Source organism: Leopardus geoffroyi, chromosome B1 (genome assembly GCF_018350155.1).
Source record: "Leopardus geoffroyi isolate Oge1 chromosome B1, O.geoffroyi_Oge1_pat1.0, whole genome shotgun sequence".
Taxonomy (NCBI): domain Eukaryota; kingdom Metazoa; phylum Chordata; class Mammalia; order Carnivora; family Felidae; genus Leopardus; species Leopardus geoffroyi.
Window position 1 is genome coordinate 20,441,131 of NC_059327.1, and position 24,385 is coordinate 20,465,515.

Here is a 24,385-nt window from a genome sequence, read left to right on the forward strand (position 1 = left end):
TTAAATTCCACATACGAGTAAAATCATATAGTATTTGTTTTTCTCTTATTGACTTATTTCACTTAGCATTATACTCTCTAGTCTATTCATGTTGTTGCAAATGGCAAGATTTCATTTTGTTTATGGTTGAATACTATTCCATTGTGTATACACACACGTATACACACACACATCACATTTTCTTTATCCATTCATCGGTTGATGGACACTTGGGATACTTCCTTAATTTGGTTATTGTATTATTGTAGATAGTGCTGCAATAAACATAAAGGTGTGTGTGTCTCTTTGAATTAGTGTTCTTGTACTTTTTGGGTAAATACCCAGTAGTGCGATTACTGGATCGCAGGGTAGTTCCATTTGCAACTTCTTTGAGGAATCTCCATTGTGTTTTCCACAGTGGCTGCACCAGTTTGGGTTCCCACCAGCAGTGCACAAGGGTTCCTTTTTCTTCACATTCACACCAACATTTGTTACTTCTTGTGTTGTTGATTTTAGCCATTCTGACAGATGTTAGATAATATCTTAATGTGGTTTTGATTTGCATTACCCTGATGAGAAGTGATATTTTCATGTATCTCCTGGCCATCTGGATGTCTTTTTTGTGTCTATTCATGTGTTCTGCCCATTTTTGAATTGGATTATTTATTTGTTTTTTTTGGTGTTGAGTTGTATAAGTTCTTCATATATTTTGCATACTAACCCTTTATTAGGTATGTTATTTGCAAATGTCTTCTTTCATTCCTTATGTTGCCTTTTAGTTTTGTGATTGTTTCCTTTGCTGTGCAGAAGCTTTTTGTTTTGATGTAGACCCAGTGGTTTATTTTTGTTTTTATTTTCCTTGCCTTAAGAGACATATCTAGAAAAATGTTGCTAACTGCTGATGTCAGATATATTTCTGCCTGTGCTCTCTTCTGGGATTTTTATGGTTTCAGGTATCACATCTAGGTCTTTAATTCATTCTGAATATATTTTTGTGTATGGCAAAAGAAAGTGGTCTAGTTTTGTGCTTGCATAGTCTGTCCAGTTTTCCCAACGCCATTTATTGAAGAGATTGTCTTTTCTCATTGTATATTCATTCCTTCTTTGTTGAAGTTTATTGACCATAAAATTGTGGGTTTATTTTGGAGCTGTCTATTGTGTTCTGTTCTCTGTGTGTCTGTTTTGGTGCCAGTAACATACTGTTTTGGTGACTAATAGCTTTGTAATATAACTTGAAGTCTGGAATTATAATACCTCCAGTTTTGTTTTTTTGTTTCACAGTCGCTTTTGGTATTTGGGGTCTTTTGTGGTTCCATACAAATATTACAATTCTTTTGTTCTAGTTCTGTAAAAAAATGCTCTTAGTATTTTGATAGTGATTTCATTAAATGTGTAGATTGCTTTGGGCAGTATAGACATTTTAATATTTTTTCTTATCTATGAGCATGGAATGTCTTTCCCTTTCTTTGTGTCTTCTTCAATTTCTTTCATCAGTGTTTTCAGATAGAGGTCTTTCCCCTCTTGGGTTAGGTTTAATGCTAGATAGATTATTATCTTTGGTGCAGTTGTAGATAGGGTTCTTTCCTTAATTTCTATTTCTTCTGCTTCATTATTAGTGTATAGAAATGAAACAGACTTCATAGGGTACCTGGATGGCTCAGTCGATTAAGCAGCTGACTCTTGATTTCGGCTCAGGTCATGATTTCATGGTTTGTGTGATCTATCTCCTTCTCTCTGTTCCTTGCTTGCGCTCTCTCAGAATAAATAAACTTAAAAAAAAAATGTAACCGATTTCTGTACATTTTTTTTTTTTTTTGTATCTTGCAACTTTACTGAATTCATTTATCAGTTCTAGTAGTTTTTGATGGGGTCTTTAGAGTTTTCTGTATATAGTGTCATATCCTCTGCATATAGTGAAAGTTTTACTTCTTCCTTACCAGTTTGCATACCTTTTATTTCTTGTCTGATTGTTTTCACTAGGACTTCCAGTACTATGTTGAATAAAACTGGTGAGGGTGGACATCCTTGTCTTGTTCCTCACCTTAGGCAAAAAGCTCTGTTTTTCCCCATTGAGTATGATGTTAGCTGTGGGTTTTTTATATATGCCCTTTATTATGTTGACAATGTTGCCTCCAAACCTACTTTGCGGAGGGTTTTTTTTTTTTTTTTTTTAATTGTAAATGGCTATTGTACTTTGTCAGATGCTTTTTCTGCTTCTATTGAAATGATTTGGTTTTTATCCTATTTCTTATTTTTTTTTTCCCTTTCTCTTCTTGATGTGATGTATCATGTTGATTTGTGAATATCGAATCCCCCTTGAATCCCACCAATAAGCCCTACTTGATCTTGGTGATTAATTTGTAGTGTATTATTGGATTTGGCTTGTCAGTATTTTGTTGAGGATTTTTGCATCTATATTCATCAGAGATATTGGCCTGTTGTTCTCTTTTTTTGGAGTGTCTTTATCTGGTTTTGGTGTTGGGGTAATGCTGGCCTCACAGACTGAATTTAGAAGTTTTCATTCCTCTATTTTTGGAATGGTTTGAGAAGAATAGGTATTAACTCTTCCTTAAATGTTTCATAGAATTCACTTTTGAAGCCATCTGGTCCTGGACTTTGTTTGTTGGGAGTTTTTTGATTACTGATTCAATTTCATTGCGTGTCATTGGTCTTTTCAAATTTTCTATTTGCTCCTGCCTCAGTTTTGGTAGGTTTTATGTTTCTAGAAATGTATCCATCTCATCTAGGTTGTCCAAATTATTGGCAGGTAGTTTTTTATAATATTCTCTTATAGTTGTTGGTATTTCTGTGGTGTTGGTTCTTATTTCTCCTCTTTCCTTGGTAATTTTGTTTATTTGACTCTTCTTTTGTGATGAGTCTGGCTAGAGGTTTATCAGTTTTGTTGATCTTTTTAAAGAAACAGCTCCTGGTTTCATTGATGTATGTTTGTTGTTTCTGTTGTTGTTTTTGTTGTTCTTTCTGTATCTTTCATTTATGCTCTAATCTTTATTTCTTTACTTTTGCTGTTTTGGGTTGTGTTTGTCATTCTTTTTCTAGCTCTTATAGATACAAGGTTAGGTTGTTAGCTTGCAATTTTTCTTCTTCATTAGGCCTGTATTGCTATAAACTCCCCTCTTAGAACAGCTCTTGTTGCATCTCAAAGATTTCGGGCCATTGTAGGTTTTCATTTTCATTTGTTTCCATTTAATTTTTTAATTTCTTCTTTGATTTCTTGGTTGACCCATTCATTGTTTAATAGCGTGTGTTTTAACCTCCATGCATTTGTGCTCGTTGCAGATTTTTTCTTGGGATTTTGAGTGTCAGAGCATTGTGGTCAGACAAGATGCGTGATATGACTTTGATCTTTTTGAATTTGTTGAGACTTGTTTTGTGGGCTAATGTGATCTAGTTTGGAGTGCATTAGAAAGTTTGTGTATTCTGCTGTTTCAGGATAGAATGTTCTGAATATATCTGTTAAATCCTTCTGTTCCACCATGTCATTCAAAACCATTGTTGCCTTGTTGATTTTCTGTTTGGATGATCTGTCATGTAAGTGGTGTGTTAAAGTCCTCCACCATTACTTGTTTTAGTATCCATTAGTTCCTTTGTTACTGTTTTATGAATTTGGGTGTTCATGTTGGGTGCATAAATATTTATAATTGTTACATCTTCTTGTTGGATTGTCCCCTTTATTATCACTTCTTTGTTATTGTGTTTTAAAATCTATTTTTTTCCAATGAAATACACTACTCTCCTTCTTGATCTCTTGTTAGTCTTTGTTTTAAGTCTGTTTTGTCCAATGAAAAATGCTATTCTGGCTTTCATTTGACAGCCATTTGCATAGTAAAGGTTTCTCTGTCCCCTCAATTTCAATCTGCATGTAACTTTAGGTATGAAATGAGTCTTTTGTAGACAGCACATGGATGGATATTGTTTTTGTAATCTATTCTGTACCCCATGGCTTTGGGATGGAGAGTTTAGTCCAGTTACATTCCAATTACATTCAAAGTAATTATTGATAGGTGTGTATTTATTGCTATTTTGTTACTTGTTTTGTGGTTTTTGTAGTTTTCTCTGATCTTTCTCTTGCTCTCTTTCACAATTTGATGGTTTTGTTGGATTTAAAAAAATTTTTTTAATGTTTATTTGTTTTTGAGAGACAGAGCATGAGTTGGGGAGGGGCAGAGAGAGAGGGAGACACAGAACCTGAAGCAGACTCCCGGCTCTGAGCTGTCAGCCGAGAGCCCAATGTGGGGCTTGAGCTCAGAAGCCATGAGATCATGACCTGAGCTAAAGTTGGATGTTTAACTGACTGAGCTGCCCATGTGCCCTGATTTGACAGTTTTCTTGAGTGAGATACTTAGATTCATTTCTCTTTTTTTCTTTGCATATCTGATCATTGTTGTTGTTGTTTTTTTCTTTTTTTTTTTGGTTAACATTAAGTTTTTTGTGTAACATCTGCATATAGTAGCCTATATGAAGTTGATGGTCGCTTAACTTTGAACCCATTCTTTACTCTTTGCACCAACCCCCCAGCACATGTTAGTTATATGGTGTCATATTTTACATTGTTTCATTTTGTGAATTCCTTGTTTGTTTTTTACAGAAATACTCACTTGTACTTATTTTATGTTTTATCCTTTTCACAGTCTCATTTATGATCTTTCTTTTCCATGCAAATAGTCCCCTTTAGTATTTCTCATAAAGGCTGGTTTAGTAGTCATGAACTTGTTTAGTTTTTGTCTGAGAAATTCTTTATCTCTCCTTCTATTCTGAATGATAGCTTTGCTGGATAGAGCATTCTTGACTGCATATTTTGCCCTTTTAGCACTTTGAATGTATCATGCTACTCTCTTCTGGCCTGCCAAGTTTTTGCTGAAATATCCACTGATACCCTCATGGGATTTCTCTGCTCTGGTATGTAGTTGTATTTTATCTCATTGCTTTCAACATTCTTTATCACTACTCTTTTCCATTTTAATTCCTGTGTGTCTTGGTATGGACTTCCTTGGGTTGATTTTTTATTTTTTATTTTATTTTTTTTTATTTATTTATTTTTTTGTGGGGATCGCTGTGCCTCCTAGATCTGGGTATCTGTTTCCTTCCCCAGAATAAGGAAGTTTGCATCTATTTTTTCTTCAAATAAATTTTCTGCCCCCTTTTCTCTCTCTTCTTCTGGAATCCTTATATTTGAATATTATTACACTTGTTGGAGTCACTGAGTACCCTAAGTCTATTGTCAGTTTGCATAATTCTTTTTTCTCTCACTTGTTCAGCTTGATTACTTTCCATCACTCTGTCTTCCAGGTTGTTGATTCATTCCTGTGCTTCCTCTAGCCTGCTAGTTATTCCACAAGTTTGTTTTTAATTGCAATTATTGTATTCTTCATCTTTGATAGGTTCTTTTTTTTCTCTGTGTTAAGGGTCTCCCTGATGCCTTCCATTGTTTTCTCAAGTACAGGGAGTATCTTCATGATCATTACTTTAAATTTTCTATCAGGCATATTACTTATCTCTGTTTCACTTAGGTCTCTCTTCTTCTGTCCTATTCTTTCATGTGGGACATATTCCTCTGTCTCCTCATTTCACCTAACTCTGTGTTTGTTTCTCTTTGTTAAGAAAGTCGGCTATGTCTATTGCTCTTGAAAGTAGTGGGCAGGGCCCACACTTTTAACAAGGTGGTGTAGATCCTCTTTACAGGAGACTCACCACTGCCTCCAAGACCGGGCCAGCCTGAGTTTCTACTGCACATGCATTAGGGACAGGGTGCCACAAGCTGTTCCCACAGGTCCCCTTCCACCGGGGTTGCGTAGCCGCTACGGAGACCAGTGGCTGGCTGCGGCAGTTCTGGGAAGCATGACGATGGGATCTTGGTGTCACAAGCTGTGGACGCCAGTCCTTCTCCTCAGGGGACACTTAGTCACTGTGGAGACTGAGGCAGGCCTGGGTTGCTCCATGAAGCGCCTCTGGGTGGGGGTCTAGTTTTAACAAGGCGCATACATCCTCCTAGGGAAGTCAGAGATGCAATGGTGGCAGGGTTTCCCTGGGTCTTCTGGGGCGGGAAATCCACAGCATCAGGACTGAGGCAAGCCCAACAGGAGGGGGCAGAGCACGATGTAAGCAAGTAAGGTAGTGAGTGCTGGCTGTTTCCTGCAGTTGGCCATGTGATTATTTTGGGGATGGGGGAGGGAAAAGCTACCTGCCAGCTCCTTTGTTCCTTGAAAAGTCCCTCAGGGAACTCTGAGATTAGTAACGAACTTTTCCTCCTGTGTACCCCAGGCATTTTTGAAATTGCTGCTTCTAAGCCCTATGTCCTTGGGCTTTTTGTTGTGTTATCTCTTTAAGGTTAAGGACTCAGCTTCCTATTGCCCTCTAGGCTCTCCCTCAGCACAGCCTGCTGATTTTTAAAGTTCTAGGCTTTAAGTCCTGCTAGTTTTAAGAAGTGGGAAATGCTGCCCTTTTGATTTCCAAAGCCAAATGCATATGGGATTAGTTTTCCCCATGCAGGCTTCCTCGTGTGATAGTCTATTTCTTGCCCCTCTCCTTGCCTATAGCTCTCTCCCTCCCGAATCCAGACCATTGGTGTTTAGCTCTCTGCTGGTCCTCCACTCTATAATGTGACCTCTTCTCCACATTTGGTTGTGAAGTTTGTTGTGCTAGTCTTGGGGTCATTTTCTGGGTTATTTGCACTGAAAATATGAGTGTTATCTAGTAGTAGTCTTTTTTTTTTAATTTAATTCATTTTTTAAATTTACATCAAAGTTAGTATATAGTGCAACAATGATTTCAGGAGTAGATGAATGCCCCTTTCCCATTTAGCCCATCCCCGCTGCCACAACCCCTCTAGTAACCCTCTGTTCTCCATATTTAAGAGTCTCTTATGTTTTGTTCCCCTCCCTGTTTTTATATTATTTTTGCTTCCCTTCCCTAGTGTTCATCTGTTCTGTGTCTTAAAGTCCTCATATGAGTGAAGTCGTAGGATATTTGTCTTTCTCTGACTAATTTCACTTGGCATAATACCGTCTAGTTCTATGTAGTTGCGAATGGTAAGATTTCATCCTTTTTGATTGCTGAGTAATACTCCGTTTTGTGTGTGTGTGTGTGTGTGTGTGTGTGTGTGTGTGTGTGTGTATACATATATATGTGTGTATATATATGTATATATATATACATACCACATCTTCTTTTTCCATTCATCCATCGATGGACATTTGGGCTCTTTCCATACTTTGGCTATTGTTGATAGTGCTGCTATAAACATTGGGGTGCATGTGTCCCTTTGAAACAGAATACCTGTATCCCTTGGATAAATACCTAATAGTGCAGTTGCTGGGTTGTAGGGTAGTTATATTTTTAATTTTTTGAGGAACCTCCATACTGTTTTCCAGAGTGGCTGCACCAGTTTGCATTCCCACGAGCAGTGCAAAAGAGATCCCCTTTCTCCACATCCTTGCCAACATCTGTTGTTGCCTGAGTTGTTAATGTTAGCCGTTCTGACAGGTGTGAGGTGGTATCTCATTGTGGTTTTGATTTGTATTTCCCAGATGATGAGTGATGTTGAACATTTTTTCATGTGTCAGTTGGCCATCTGGATGTCTTCTTTGGAGAAGTGTCTATTCATGTCTTTTGCCCATTTCTTCACTGCATTATTTGTTTTTTTAGGTGTCGAGTTTGGTAAATTCCTTATAGCTTTTGGATACTAAACCTTTATCGGATTTGTCATTTGCAAATATCTTCTCCCATTCCGTTGGTCGCCCTTTAGTTTCACTGATTGTTTCCTTTGCTGTGCAGAAGATTTTATTTTGATGAGGCCCAATAGTTCATTTTTGCTTTTGTTTCCCTTGCCTCCGGAGCTGTGTTGAGTAAGAAGTTGCTGCAGCTAAGATCAAAAGAGGTTTTTGCCTGCTTTCTCCTCGAGGATTTTGATGGCTTCCTGTCTTACCTTTAGGTCTTTCATCCATTTTGAGTTTATTTTTGTGTATAGTGTAAGAAAGTGGTCCAGGTTCATTTTTCTGCATGCTACTGTCCAGTTTTCCCAGCACCACTTGCTGAAGAGACTTTATTCCATTGGATATTCTTTCCTGCTTCATCAAAGATTAGTTGGCCATACATTTGTGGGTCCATTTCTGGGTTCTCTATTCTGTTCCATTGCTCTGAGTGTCTGTTCTTGTGCCAGTACCATACTGTCTTGATGATTACGGCTTTGTAATACAGCTTGAAATCCATCTAGTAATATTCTTGGGACAACATGACTTTAGGCTCCTGCTCCGCATCTTCCCTGGAAGTCTTGCCCAATTAAACTTTGGATTCACCCAGTGTATGATTTCAACTGTAGGTAGCATGGGGCTTTACATATCTGTATTGGAAATTAATCTACTTATGACTTACTTACGCAAGGAAAGAAAGGTACGAGTGGGGAAAACACAGCATAGATGTTAGAAGTATGGATCTTAGAGTTAGATACACTTTCAGATTAGCTCCATCGTTCATTGGCAGAATGACATTGGGCCAATTACCTAGTCTCTATGAGGCTCAGTTTTTGTAATGTAAAGGGAGAATACAAAATATAACTTATGGTGTTGGAATTTTTCCTTGAATGAAGCTCAGAGTGTCACCTCCTCTATGTAGAATGGGAATATTTATTGGTTGCCTACTGTATACTATGTATGATGGTGATTGTTGGGATATAGGAAAGAAAGCTACACCTCTGGCCAAACCTAGTGTCTGGTATGGTGGGTGATATTAGAAGATAAAGGGGACTAAAAGGGGTTGTTAAATAGTCGTTGGGAGTATGTATCAGCTGCTATGCTGCTTGGGGTGGTGGCCTTGAAGAGGGTTGTCAAGGAAGGCTTCTAAGGGAGCTAGTTTAGTCACTATGAATCGGAAAAGTATTCTGGGTGGAGGAAATAACACATACAAAGAGGAAGAAACACGAAAAGATATTCTCATTTAGGGGATTCCAGGTAGTGAGTGTGATGGGAGGTGGGGGTGCAGAAATGTGAACAGTAAGGAATAAGCTGATGAAGCCACCAGGGGTTGCCAGATCCAGAAGGGCTCAGTGTGCCTTGCTGTTAAGAGTTGACTTTATCTGGAAGACAGAGGTGAGCTACCTAACCCAGTTTGGCCTTTGAGGAGATTGCCTTAGCAGTGGAGTGGAACACAAATTGGAAGCTGGTGAGACCAGAAATCCTAAGGATATGCTTTCAGTAATCCTGGGAAGAAATGATGCAGGCCTTTGCTAAGATGGATGGGAAAGGGAAAGAAGGCTATTGAGAGTTGAAGAAGTAAACAAGGAAGCACCTAGAAATAGCTTTCATTGTTTATGTTGGGCTCCTGGGTATGTTGTGATGACTATGGAAAGAAGTAAGTTTTGAGATGGTTGGGTGAAACTAGTTTAATGTTAGAAACTGCTTCGTATTCTTCTGTAAAATGTAAACATTTGTTACCTTTTATGATAAAGGTAACAACTTCTAGGGTTATGAAGATTAAAGGGGTTGAAACATGGATTTTGAGCTTAAAGTATTATTCTGTAGGGGCTATATGTTGATCCATAAAAATGACAATGATATGATTACTGTTGGCATTGCTAGGTAGAGGTGCCTGAAGTGTGCTAAGTGGGTAGGTAAAGAAAGAAGCTAAATACAGGAGAAAGGCAGGAGAGTGCTGGCTAGGACACATGGACTTCACATACAACAGGGTGTAGGTGCTGGTTGAAACAGCGGACAAGGTCACTTAAGGAGAGCATATGGCAAGGAAAGAACAGGGCCAAGTCTGGGACCCTCGGGACAACTAGCATTGAAAGGTGTACAGAAGAACAGGATCCGGAGGAGGAATAACCAGACAGGTAGAAGGAAACCAAGAGAGTGTTCTGTTAGAGAAACTGAAGAAAGATGGCGTCCTCAGCATCAGATGCTATAGAAAGGCCTCAGGGAACAGACTGAGAGCTGCAGCTTGACTTCAGCTTGTGGCCCTGGGCATCTTGGGAATAGTTCTGCTGTTGGGCATAAAAGATCATAATGGATTTAAGAGCAAACTATGAAGAGGTTTAATTCCTTCATTCTAAAAATGAAAATTAAATAGCCCTGTGGCATATCTGCTTAGAAAGAAATTGTCGTTTTGACATGGTGCCACGGGAAATGGTATGAGGAAGGTATAATCTGGACTAAAGTCTTAACTATTTTTTCACAGGGTTCTGCTTCAAAAACTGCAGTCACCTCAGGTAGGAATATTTCCAAGCCTGACTCCTCCAATTTGAGGAAAACACCTGGTTCAAAAGCCAAAGTGGGGCCTTCTGTTTCCTGTTTGAGGCGGAATAGTGACAGTAGAAATCTCAATTCTGACCGGGCCTTATCTCCTCAGAGGATCAGGCGTGTGTCCAGTTCTGGTAAGAATACAATAAATCAGTTGTGCCTTACAGCAGTTTACAGATAATTTAAATGTAAAATTAGGCATGTCAGAAAGCAGAAAGACAGGTTTTGGTTATAACACCAACACATTCTGTCACCAAAACATTGAGCCTTTAGTGGACCAGGGAAGGTAGAAAAAGAACTCAAAGACACAGCTCTTCTCTTTGAGCAGTGTAAGGGCTAGTTGGAGAAAGGTAGAGGTGTGTAAGCCATCTTCTAAGTTATTCAGAGGAATCGTAAATAAATATACAATTGGGTGCTTGTTATATAATTTCAGAATTAGAAAAATTTTTTAATAAATGATTAAGTGTTTAATAGTACTTACGTGTTACACACTAAACTGATGGTTGGCCCTCACCATACGAAAAGAGATGAGTTTTTTCTTGAATTTTACTGAAAGATGTATTAAAATTTTTCAGGGATAGGAGAGTGACTAAAAAGTTAAAACTTTTCTGAGATGAACTTTTATGTTGGTTTTTATTTTAGAAGTAGTAGCGTTTAAAAAAAATTTTTTTATTTATCTTTGAGAGAGACAGAGCACCAGTAGAGGAGGGGCAGAGAGAGGGAGACACAGAATCTGAGGCAGGCTTCAGGCTCTGAGCTGTCAGCACAGAGCCCGATGCAGGGCTCGAACTCATGAACAGTGAGATCATGACCTGAGCTGAAGTCAGATGCTCAACCGACTGAGCTACCCAGGCGCCCCAGAAGTAGTAGATTTAAAGTCATGATAGGTTTATGAAATTTGAGTGCTGTAAGAGTAGCTGTTAAGTGTCTTACTAAAAATTTGGCTGATGGTAGAGATTTCTCTGGGTTACAGTTCAGAACAGGAAATGGAAAAGTCAGCCTATTTCGTAGAGACTAAGACAGAAGCACTGCTAGCCTTTCCAGTTGACTGAGAACACTGCAGGGAACACCCTTTATTTTAACAGGTCCAACCTGGAGCAAATTAAAGGCATGTCCAAAGGATTTAGAAGTAAGTTCCTGTATAAAAATAGTGTCTACTGTTGAATGGTCTGGGGAGGGGGGGGTGGGTGGAAAAAGTACCTCTAGAGTGATGTGTCAACACGTGTGAGAACATTTTGCAGAAACTAACAAAACCAAACACAACACGGGATCTCTTTCCTTCTTGACACCTTGGTAGTTTTAGGTTTTATTTTCCAATCCTATCGTAAAGCCTCTTGTGTGAGAAGTGTGTAATGAGCCTAAGTGTCTTAAGGATGATTTATTTAGATTCAGGCCTAGCCTCAAGGTCTTGAGGTTCTGAGGACCAGACTCAGGAAGAAGTATGGATGGAGAAGGAGAGATCTGAAGCACGTTTTCATTCCCAGCCCTAGAGGAGCTGAGCGGGAAGAAAAAATTCACTTGAAGTCTTCTTCACTGGGGAGAGAAACAGAAGAGGAGCAATGATCCTGATTGGGGATGTTGCCACACTTGGGGAGGTGAGGCATAAGTGAGATCAAAGCTTTAGTTCTTACTGGTGATGCCAGATAAGGGTCATGGGAGTTGGCAGATGCTGAGGAGCTCCCTTGTCGTCTGGATGTTAGGAGAACTTGTGGCTCGGTGGCACTAGAGAGCCATGGGCACTGGCAGCATGGCCTGTAGTTAGGGGCCCTGTGTTCTCATACTGCTCTGGCACCAGTGAGCTGCCCAAGCGAGTCGTGTACCCACCCTGGACTTCAGCTTTGCATTGCGAAATGTGAGGGTTTCAGAATGTGAGGCTCTGTCATCTTTGACAGTCCTTGCCTTTCCAGGGGCAGTGTGGAGCTCCCCTAGCTCTCTGAGCAGCGGCGGCTCCTAGTATGATTCTCTGGACCACGTGATGCTCTCAACCCAGAAAACCAGAAGTGCACATACTTGTAAGAGAGTAGGCCAAGGCCTAGGATAAACAGTAGTCCCCAGCTATTTGTGGTTTCACTTTCAGTGATTTCAGTTAGCAGTAGTCAACCGCAGTGCACAAGTAGGTATTGTTAGAATGCCAATAGGAGCCTGACCCCAAATCATAATGCCTGCATCATTCGTCCCACTACTTCCCATCCGGTAGGCATTTTATCTTCTCACATGATCACAGGAAGAAGAGTGAAGATATTTTGAGAGAGAGCACATTCACACAACTTTTATCATAGTATATTGTTATAATTGTTATTAATCTCTTTCTGCACCTCATTTGTAATTTAAACTTTATCATAGGTATGTACATAGAGGAAGAAACCAGTATACGTTGGGTTTGGGTCTGTCCATAGTTATAGGCATCCACTGGAGGTCTTGAAACACCCCTGTGTGTGGTAGGATGAGGTTCGAGGGAACTACTGTATTCTGAAAAATGGGATACTTTTATGTAGGTGATAAGTTTCAAAAAAGAGTTGAGCACTTTTTAAGTCCCTTTACTGTGTACTATATAATTTCATGCCGTACGAGAAAAGTAGGTCTGTGTACTCGTAATGAAAAGACAAGTTTATTGAGGTTTTATTAACCCGTATAAAGACACTTGATAACTAACAAGTCACATACTCAAAGTTTTCAACCTGAGTTACAAACTAAGTTTTCATTTACCTGATGGTTTTCTGTCTAGAAATGGGGGCAAAAATCATGTAATTAGAAACCTCATGCATTTGCATTTGATTTTATATTTTAACTGTTAGAAGACTAACGTGATTATGCTGTACTTAAAACAAAACAAAACAAAACAGCAACTAGCTTGTTTGGATGCTCACAATACATCGAGAGGTGTTTGTTGTGGGGGACAGGAAACTTAATCCCCACAGAGTTAAAGTAGATCAGAAAATCAAGGAGCAAAAACAATGTGCCTTTAGATCATTGAGAGAGCATTGCCATTTATTGTACAATGCAGTGTTTGTGTAGTAGAAAATTGAAACCAAATGGACATCCTCTGTACTGTGTATACAAAGTTACTCTACTGAAAGGTAAGCAGCAGGAATGTTCCAGCAGACTGGGGTTTTCAATAAATCCTTTCAGAGAACTAAGTAGAAAACCAGACCTGGAATTGAAGTAGCCATTTTCCTGGAGCTTTAAACCGAGGAGGAGAAAGAATTGTAATTAAAGCCAATGAAGCTCTTCCATTTTACTTGTCGGAATCTAGAAATTGTAATGTACGACATGGAAACTATAGCTAACACTGCTGTATGATATATATGAAAGTTAAGAGTAAATCTGAACAATTTTCATCGCAAGGAAAATATATATTTTTTTGCTTTTTATTGTGTCTATATGAGCTGATGGCTGCTAATTAAATTTTCTGAGGTCATGACTGCACAGTGTATATAAGTCAAGCCATTAGTCTATACACCTTAGACTTACAAGTGATGTATGCCAATTAGATCTCAATAAAAGTAGAAGAATAATTTTAAAAATCTGGAGATTGGTATGAGACCGGATTGTGAGTGATAACAAACCAGATTCAAATTTTCTTTGTGTAGATTATGTGTATGTTTTAACCACTCCAATTAAATGAGATGGTGAGGAAAACTATCCTAATAATAATTATAATGCTGATGATAGCACCTCACACTTACAAAATGCTTACCAAGTTCCGGGCTCTGTCTTAATCATTTCGTTTATAAGTGCATTTAATCCTCAGAGTAGTTTTGTGAGGCTTCGCCTCATTGTACGAATTGAAGGAAATCGCACACAGAAGTCAAATAATTTGTCAACATCATGCAGCTAGAAAGTGGCAGAGGTAAGATTCAAACCGGGCAGTAGGACTCTGGAGCCCATGCTCTTAACCTTCACGTTATCAGTCTAGAGAACTACTCTTGAGTGGAATGACGAGTTTTGGGGGAAAAACACAAAAACAAAAACAAAAAACCTCTCAAGCTCAGCTGAATGGTGTAAAAACTTGGCAATTCTCTCTTCAGGCCCTTGGCTTAGAGTTCTCTGTCATTTTACCCTAATTTAAATGATGTTATGTGGTTATTAGAAATTAATGCTGCTGAATAAATAACTACATAGTTAAATATTTCATGATTGATCCAGGCATGTTCGGAGACTCATCGGCCACCCTCTTCTGAAGGCAGTGCCAGTGTTGACCGGGTTTTAGGTTATAAATGTGTGTGTCCCTTGATACAAACATGTAATAATCCTTGCAGGGACTAGCCTGAGCCGGGTAGGATTACGGAAGTAGGCCACTCCCTGCCTTGTGGATCTGGTAACCTACCTAGGGACACCAAATGCGTGCTGATGACGCCACAAGCAGCACGAAAGGGTGTATAAAGGGTGTGGAAAAGGCCTCTAAGTGCTTTTAGGACTTTGTGAAAAAGAAGAATGTCCAGGGGCTCGGTCTGATTACACCAGAGCCTGAAGAAGGGCCTCATGAAAGAAACAGTCTTTAGTTTTTCTTCTGGACAAAGAGAAATAACATTTTAAAAGGGTAAACCTTTGTTTTAATTCAGTTTATTGTGGGTTAATAAAATAAATTCCTCTCAGACCAGGAGTACATCCCAAACTTGTCACGACTTGCCTGGCATTACAGGCTTCTGTGCTTTCTTGCTAAGGTGTTTTTTTCTTAGTTGTCTTTTGTAAACTAAGTTTGTCTATTGAGGGTCAAAGGGAATTTAAGATCTTTTCAATGTACTTTTATATCATTTCACTCTTCTCTAGGTGAGAGTTTGAGAGAACTAGCTTGCAAAATATGAGAAAGATACTTGGATAAATTATTGAAAACCAGAAATTATCCCGTAATAACTTATTCTAAAAGCTAACTTTAACATGTTGCTTACAGATGTTTCTGTATGTACATATAATTAAAATACTTTTTAAAGAAAGTGTCTCAGGGTTTTTTTGTTTTTTTCATAAAAATGATAGTCATAGTGATGTTTTTGAGCACCAGAGACCTGTCATGCTGTCTTCTAAGCTTTCTAAATGGCTACTTTGATTTGTTCTTACAACTCATGAGATACAGATAATGTCTAATTTCATTTATTCTTACAACTCATGAGGTACAGATAGTATAGCTATCCCAATTCTGTAGATAAGGAGTTGGAAGTTTTGAAACCTTAAGTAACTTGCACAAAGTTAGAGTTAATAAGTGGCGGACACGGGACAGACCCTGCGGTGTTGTGTTGTGCCCTGAACCTCTCTGACATACACCCTGTTGTCCGACACACTGACTTGCTCATTTAACGAGTGTCGATTGAGTGCCTGCTTGTGCTGGGGATGCAGAAAGGCACAAAAGAGATGAATTCTTGCCTTGCAGAGCTTAAATTCTAGTCGGGTGAGTTGAAAAATTCAGTAAATAAGATGTTGAGAATGTACGATGATAGGTGCCGAGAAGAAAAGGCAGTGAAGGGCGTGGCATCTTAATATCAGGCAGTTGAGAAAGGCCACACTGAGCAGGGGACAAATGAGCCAGTATCTGAAGGTGCAGGAGGAGAGAGACCTTGGGATATCAGATGAAAGGCCTTCGCCGGGCAGAGGGAACAGCAGGTGGAAAGGTGGAGGGGAGACGGTAGGGGGGTGCTTGAGGGACAGGGAGCTGCCCAGCATGTGTGGTGGGAGCCGGGGAGGACGGATGAGGCCAACCAGGTGGGGTTTTACAGGGAGACCAGTGTCTTCTCTTTTATTCCTCCCAGACATTATGAATTCTTGATTGTTTTACGGGCTTTCCACTCAATTCTTCTCCCTTGGCAAGTAATTCTGGAGAAGATTGCTTTATAGAGTGACCCATAAGTGAGGCTTAATATGTCACTAAGCAGTTTCTGTTGCTTTATGAATTGGGTAAAAGTTTTGAGAGCCTGTTGTGTGCTGGGCTGTCTACTGGATTCGGAGACTACAAACGTGATTGATAGGCCCTTTTAACAATCTCATTGGTTAGAGGGTGAGGTGAAAAGAGGTGTTGAAGCATATGATTTCAATGCAGACTCCTCATTCTTCAAACTGCAGCTGATCTGTCCTGTCCTCTGTGATACTTGGCCTTTATTATGCTACTGTAATCATTTTCGTACATGTCTGTCTCCTAATTGTGAGGCCCATAAGGAGAGTCCATGTCCTAGTTGTTTTTTGTTTGTTTGTTTATTCATCTTGGAGAGAGGAACAAACCACGTGAAGGGGAGGGGCAGAGAGGGAGACACAGAATCCAAAGCAGGCTCCAGGCTCCGAGCTATCAGCACAGAGCCTGACACGGGGCTCAAACTCATGAACCGTGAGATCATGACTTGAGCCAAAGTTGGATATTGAACCGAACTGAGCCACCCAGGTGCCCCATGTTTATTATTATTTTAAAGAATTCTTAATTTTTTTTCAAATTTTTGTTTTTAAACTTATTTTTGAGAAAGAGAGTGAGCGCAAGCAGGGAAGGGGTAGAGAGAGAGGGGAGGGGGCAGAGGATCCAAAGTGGGCTCTGCGCTGACAGCAGCCAGCCTAATATGGGGCTCAAACTCACAAACTGCAAGACTACGGACCAAGCCAAAGTGGGACGCCACCCAGGTGCCCCCAGGTGTAAGTTATTTTTATATTTTTCATTGCTCAGCACAGTGTACCTATTACACAACAGATACTTAAAAATGCTGTCTGGCCTTATTTGAATGGAGACTTATGTGAAGCACGGTGTCCACAGTGAAGGGAACACCACTAACTTGGCCGAAGGGCAGATTGGAGAATAGTGATGACATTTGAACTGGCCTTGGAATGTGCCTGTAGAAGTTTTCCAGGCATGGAAAGAAAGTTGCTGGTATCCCCAAGGGTGGGAATACCCTGTGGTATTGCAAGCGGAGCCCTATGAAAGGGTGGGATGTGTTGGGAAACATGGAGGGCAGGATCCACATGTCTGGAGTCGATTGAGTGTTGAGGTAAGTGATGGTGTCCTGAGGATGTTTGAGGCAGGTCAGTTCTCTCATCGTTGAGACACAAACTTACAAGCGTCGTACCAATGTGTGGGAATAGGAAACAGTGAAAATGCTAAAAACGTTTTGGAGAAAGGGTGTCTGGTAAACTTCCGTTGGTGGGGAAGAGTCTCTTGTGTCTCTGCTGCTTTCTTGTTGGGTGACCATGAAGCGAGATAGGGAACAGAGTGGCAAGAAGTGGTTAACAGGAGGACAGTGATGGGTTTAGTTCGGACCGTGCTGAATTTGAAGAGATCAAGAAGCACCTCAAAGGGCGTAGGGATGTTGGAAGGTTAAAACAGTGCAAATGTGTAGTAGAGGGTAAGGAAACCTATGGGAAAAGAGCCGATAAAGGTAAGAGCATCAGTAATGGCTGACAGTCAGATGGTGAAAGCGTCAGAATGCATCCAGAGCACCCGTAACTAAGTTAGCCTTAGAAATAAAGGGAAGGCAGCAGTGTGTAGGGATAGACACAATTGGAGATTAAGTAGGGAATTTTAAGAGTCAAGTGTCAGAGTAGTAGCCGTGGGTGATGGGCTGGACAGCTCCCCCCCCCCCACTTTTTTTTTTTTTTTTTTTTTTTTTGGCAGCTCACTTTTATGAGGTGAGGGGATTTCTTTGATGTGAGTTTGTGCAAATTCTGTTGAGTTGCTTATTTTTGTAACCTTAGAACAGGAAATAAGATGATCTTGTTTTGCGTCTCAGTGACCTCATGGCTCAAAGTAATTCTCCTGTGAACCTTGGCTTCTAATGAGCCGGGATGCTCACCACGTGCCTTTTCCCATCGTGGTTAGGAGCTCTGTGCCGGATGAGTTCAGTCACCTCACCACTAGATAAATACATTTGTTGACGGACCTGTGAAGTCCCTTGTTCATCTTCTTTGTACGGTAGCTGGGGAGGGGATGCGACCCTTCTCAGTCTTGAATTTATTACACCTTCACTTGCGGGACGCATGTTCCTAGGCCTGTGACTACGGGAGTTATTTTTGTTGAATCCCCAGGTGAAGCAGCAGAAATCTTGTAAACACACTTGCAGAGGCAGGTACTGACAGTATTACCACGAGCCCTGTGCTTCTGAGCAATTCAAGTCCTCGTGAGAACCTCGCTTTGTGGCAAGTTCTTGTTTCTCTGTCAGATGACCGCCCTCTTAATATCTGTCGTGTTTTTGTTCTGACTCACCTGTACTCCCGTGACTATATTTTTGAGTTCACTCTGGAGCAAATGGTGATGGCTACATAGAGTGGTTTGTGTCGTACTAATAGAACATTGCCTTGACTAACTCAAGAATATGGACTATTAAAGTCACATTTTGCAATATATAAATGTAGAGGGCTACTGAAATTTTGTGTTCCGGAAGATAATTCATTCACTTGACCCTTTGGAAGTATACACTGTACAAGCTGTACTGCAGACCCAGAGCAGTTATGGGATAAGAAAGACCTGGTGCTTGCCTTCAAGCTATTACCAGTCAAGTAGGGGAGGTGGTGGGTTTGTCCCTCATCACATCTGTCCTTAGGATATTTTAAAGGAAAACAAAAGCTGTAGGATTTCAGAAGAGGATACGATTAACAGTACCAAAGTTTGCTGAAACTCTTTTTTGCTGTAATCTAGGTAATTCTATACTGTGATCGAGGTACACCTTTGCAAATATGTGTGTCAGTCTTGGTTTGGTATTGATGCCTTGTTTGATGTTTGCCATCGAGACCTTGGAAATACAATAAGGAGGCTACATCTGGATTGAGGTAATTTTTAGGGCTTAGCTGGTATACTAGGGAGTAGAGATGATAGGACAGGCAGCTAGGGTTCAGAGTGTGGAATGTAGAGATTGTGGACCGAGTCAGTAAAGATAAACGGGAATACAGAGAAGGGAAGTTGGGCAATTAGGACACGATACACTGGTGTTCAGGCAGTCAGCAGGCAGAAGAGGTCCAGACAGAGCCCAGGTCTGTGCGTGCCAGGAAAAGAAAGGAAGAAGCATTGTAAACCATATCTCTCATGCATCTTGGATTTAACCAGTGCATTTGGATAGCTCGTCAGTTTTCCACTGCCTTTTTCCCAGTAGGCTATTTTTTTTTAATTTTTTTTTTAACGTTTATTTATTTTTGAGACAGAGAGAGACAGAGCATGAACGGGGGAGGGGCAGAGAGAAAGGGAGACACAGAATCGGAAGCAGGCTCCAGGCTCTGAGCCATCAGCCCAGAGCCCGACGCCGGGCTCGAACTCACGGACTGTGAGATCGTGACCTGAGCCGAAGTAGGACGCTTAACCGACTGAGCCACCCAGGCGCCCCCAGTAGGCTATTTTAAAAGTATATCACTTTTTGGGGCGCCTGGGTGGCTCAGGTGGTTGAGCATCTGACTTCGGCTTAGGTCGTGATCTCCTGGTTCAGGAGTTCGAGCCCCGCATCGGGCTCTGTGCTGACAGCTCGGAGCTTGGAGCCTGCTTCGGATTCTGTGTCTCTCTCCCTCTGTCGCTACCCTGCTCACGCCCTCTCTCTCAGAAATGAATAAATGTTAAAAAATAAATAAATAAAAAGTATAACACTTTTAGTGAAAAGTGGAAAGGAAAGAAAAATCACCCTTAATCTCATTAATGCCAGATAGGTTTTAACGTCATAATTGATAACTATTCAATGCCTTTTCTTTTGACATATTCTCATGTGCACATGGTAACATACATTTCATAGGTGCAAGCAATTCCTACTGTTTCAGAAATCCTCTACCTAACAGTCAGTAGGCACTTGCTTAGTTAATTGAATTTTCTTTTTCACTTAAAAGGTATAGTGCCTATTTCCTTAGCTTCTTAAATCTTACTCTTTAATAACATGATTTTAAATGGCCTTATAATACTGCATCGATGGAACGTGCTGCAATATATTTCTTCAGACTTTGAACATGACGTTGTTTCAGGGTTTTTGTTCTGTTTTTTTAGTGAATGAAATGATTTCACGCTGAAGAACTTTATACATAGTAAGAGAGCTAGTCAGATAAATTCCTTGGATGCATTCCTTTAGATGGAATCACAGGGTGTGAGCACTTTAAGACTGGTTGCACGTTGCCAGATTGCCCTTCAGAAACAGCCTACAAGTCGGTGCTCCCTCTCTGAGTACGTAAGAGCATTTTCCGACACTCTTGCCAGTATTTTGACATTTCTAACACGATTTCTAAATACTTACTCTTCCAGAAAGTGCAAAGCGGTATCTTATTTTAATTGGCATAAACTTGGCACTGAAATATTTATTGAATAAATGTAGATTCAGTGATCAAAGTGCTGAGGTACAGAAGTGAATACAGGATCGAAACATGCCCTCCTTGAAGTTACATGCTGGTGGGAGAGACGGGTAATATGTAAATAAAAGTAGATAGGATGCTTGATAATGTAAAGTACTAAAGGGGGAGGGGAAATACTAATGCAGAGAAGGGGAATATGAAATGGTGGGTGTTACTTTTGTGTGAGAGAGAAAGAAATGTTGGTTAGTGTGACCAGGGAGAGGTGGCTTTTGAGTAAAGGCCAGGGGGTGTGAGTCCTAGGAGTATCTGGAGGAAAACTGTGCTAGTCAGAGTGAACAGTAAGTGGAGACACTGAGGTGGCTCTAATGTGCTCTAGGAAAGCAAGGAAAGAAGGAAGGAAAAGTTGAAACAGAAGTGAAACAGGTAGTGGAAAACCAGATGTGGACAGTGTTAAAAATCCTAAGGATTTTGTCTTTTAACCAAAGTGACTTAAATTTTTTTTATTTTTTAATGAATTTTTTTTAAGTTTATTACTTAGAGAGAGAGAGAGAGTCCCAAGCAGGCTCTGCACTGTTAGTGTAAGCCCAATGTGAGGCTCAAACTTCCAAAACGGGAGCTCACGACCTGAGCCAAAATTGAGAGTTGGATGCTCAACTGATTAAGCCACCGGTGCACCCCCAAAGCGACTTAAATTTTGATAAGATCACTCTGATACCTGTGTAGAGATTATATAGAATGGGGGTGAGGGCTGAATCCAAAGATCAGTGAGGAGGTATTGCTACAGTCATGGCAGGAGATTATGGCTTCTTGGACCATGGTCATGGCAGTGAGGGCTGGTCAGATTCTAGATGAGCATGTTGAAAGTGAAGCTGACAGCATTTGCTTAGAGGAGGTGAGAGCAAAAGAGTGGAGTCAGGTGACTACACGTTTTGGGTGTGAACAATGGGGAAGGATAATGGTGCCATCCGCTGAGATGGAGATGGGTGATGGGGGCACAGATGTTGGTAGATAGTTATCAACTCAGCTATAGAGATACTTAGTTGAGATGAATAATCTGTAAGTGAAGATGTTGAGAGAAAAGTGGGATACATGAGTCTAGAGTGCATAGATTTCTGGTCTAGGGATATCAGTTTGGGAATCATCAGCATGTAGATGGTATTTAAAGCCACTAGACTGGATTAGATCACCAAGACGGTAAGTGTGGAAGAGAATAATATGTCAAGGGCACTACTGGGAAGCTCCCTGGAGTACTCCAAAGTACCTCTGGGGCATTCTTAACTTTTAAAGGGTTAGGGAGATAAGGAGGAATTAGAGAGGAGACCAAGAAGAAACAGCCAGGAAGGCAGGAGAGAAGTCAGTCAGGAGTGGTGTTCCAGAGGCCAAGTAAAGAAGACTGTTCAAAAAGGAAGAATCAGCTGCCATCAGATGCTGAGAGAGAGAGAGCATGGTAGTTAAGAATACCATCTGGTTTAAACCCGAGGTTGTGTGTTTATTTAACAGGAAGTCTAGATGTAGGTAGGTCTACGTTTGGTGGCTTGGTAAGGTCCTCTTTCTGTCTTTCTACTCTTCCTGACTCAACATGTTGTTCTGTCAGGGACTTTTCAGTTAAAATATGGTGGCCAAGAGTTCCAAGTATCTAGTCGTCTTGCTGCTGTATAACAAGGCTGAAAGTGAAGGATGGCATCCCGGAGTAGAGACTTACTCCCCACATGCGTGTCTACCTCCATCAGGGAGGAAAAGTCCTACTCAGCACCTTACACCCCCTCCCCCGCCCCCCTAGCACTCCTGTCTTGAAGTCTTACTGGCACAGACTGAGTTGCATGGTCACCCTAACCTCAAGAAAGATTAGGAACACAAGTATTAGGCTGTTTAAGCCTTTCTTCAGCATGTGAGCAATGGAATCGGGGATTATGGATGACGGGGAGCCAGGAAAGATGCTAGACACGTTAAGTTTCAACAGTTTTAAAAATTGTATTGTTGATTTTTATTTACTGTTAGAACTTTTGCTCTCTTATATTATGAGGCAAATGATTCTTTGTTGACTGTATGTTGTTCATTGTTACTGTCCTGTGTTTTATTATTTGCCTTTTTATTTTGTATATGGTGCCTTTTAAATTCTTGCATTTTTAATATGGTCAAATACATCTTTTCCTTTAATTTTTCCTAAGTTTTTATGCTTAACTTGGCCTTCTCTACCGTGATCAAAGAGATTAATCGTATTTAGTTATGGTTAATTTGTCTGGTTTTGTTCTAAATCCTTTATAATCCAATTTTATTTTAATATTTTTTTCATGTTCATGTGCATGTATGTTGAGACCAGTGGCTAATATTTAGCTATCGTGTAATAAGTGTTAGGTATTGTTCTAAGCATTTTAGAAATAAAAACTTACAAGGCGCCTGGGTGGCTCAGTCGGTTAAGTGTCTGACTCTTGATTTCGGCTCAGGTCATGAGCTCATGGTGTTCATGAGTTTGAGCCCCATGTCAGGGCCTTGCCTGACAGTGTGAAGCCTGCTTGGGATTCTCTCTCTCTGTCTCTGCCCATCCCGTGCACGCACTCTCTCTCTCTCTCTCTCAGAAGAAATAAACATTGAAAAAGAAATAGATAAAAATAAAAACTTATTTAGCCTTTAAAAGAATCTATGAAGTAAGTACCCCTGTTAATATGAGAAATCCAAGCTCAGAGAGGTTAAGTAACCTGTTCACAGCCAGCACGTCCTGAAGCTGGGCTCAAACCCTAAGCAGTCTGGCTCTGGATTGTCAACGTTTAACCCCTACGTCATACATGCAGCTTTTCAGATTTTAATTTTTTTTAAGTCCAGTTGTTTTAACACCACAAAGAAATGCTTTAACTTATCTGAAAAATCTCTCTCTCCTATTCTGAATTGTTATTTTTCTGGGGCTTATACACCAGTTTATTCATCTGTAAATATAGTTTTATGCCAATAATAGACTATTTTTCTATTTTCTAATATCTTACAGTAACTAGTAGCACACCTTCCTTTCACTTTTTTGTGATAAAGTATGTTACATTAAATTTACCATTTGAACCATTTTTAAGTGTGTGGTTCAGTGGCATTAAATCAGTTCACTTGGTTGTACGATAATTACACCATCCCGTCTCCAGAACTTTTTACCTTCCCCAGCTGAACCTCTTTATCCATGAAACACTAACCACCTCTGTCCATCCCCCAGAATGGGGACCACCATGCTGGTGTCTGTCTTGGAATTTGACTATTCTAGGTACCTCTTGGAGTTTGATTCCTCTAGCTAAGAGGAAACATGCAGTGTTTGTACTTTTGTGAGTGGCTTATTGCACTTGGTGTAACATCTTCATGTTTCACCCATGTTGGAGCCTGAGTCAGAATTTCTTTCCTTCTCAAGACTGAATGATACTTCATAGTATGGCCACATTTTATCCATTCATCTGCCAATGGATACCTTGGGTTGCTTCTACCTTTTGTTTATTATGAGTAACTTTCTGGACATGGGTGTATGAATACCTCTTGAACATCCTCCTTTCATTTATTTTGGGTGGGTGCCCCGAATGCCAGTTACATTTTTAATTCGGGGGGAACAGCCAGACCATTTTCCACAGCAGCCGTGCCATTTTACTTTTCTACCAGCAACGCACGGGATTCCAATTTCTTCACATCATAGCCACCACTTGTTGTTTTCTGTTTTGTTTTTATAATAACGGTTCTAATAGGTGTGATGTGTCTCATTGTGGTTTTGATTTGCATGTCTCTAATGACTAATGATGTTGAGCACCTTTTCATGTGTTGTTGTGACCATTATATATTTTCTTTGGAGAAAGGTCTATTGCAGTACGTTAACATCTACGTTCATATTGATGGGAAAATTTGGTCCTTTTGGGTTAAGTTAAAACGAACCTGCAGCCACAAATTTGAGTAGAATTTATTTCTCCCATAACTTATTT

The 24,385-nt window shown here is 40.2% G+C and overlaps 1 protein-coding gene across 10 annotated transcripts in view; it reads left to right on the forward strand.

The window, feature by feature from the left end:
• Window positions 1–24,385, forward strand: part of MTUS1 (microtubule associated scaffold protein 1) — a 172,352-nt gene that overhangs the window by 58,430 nt on the left and 89,537 nt on the right. For all 10 annotated transcript variants that reach the window (XM_045454784.1, XM_045454742.1, XM_045454795.1 and 7 more), the window contains exon 3: window positions 10,168–10,363. In XM_045454784.1, the coding sequence (XP_045310740.1) occupies window positions 10,168–10,363 (196 nt within the window). The remainder of the gene's footprint in view (window positions 1–10,167; window positions 10,364–24,385) is intronic.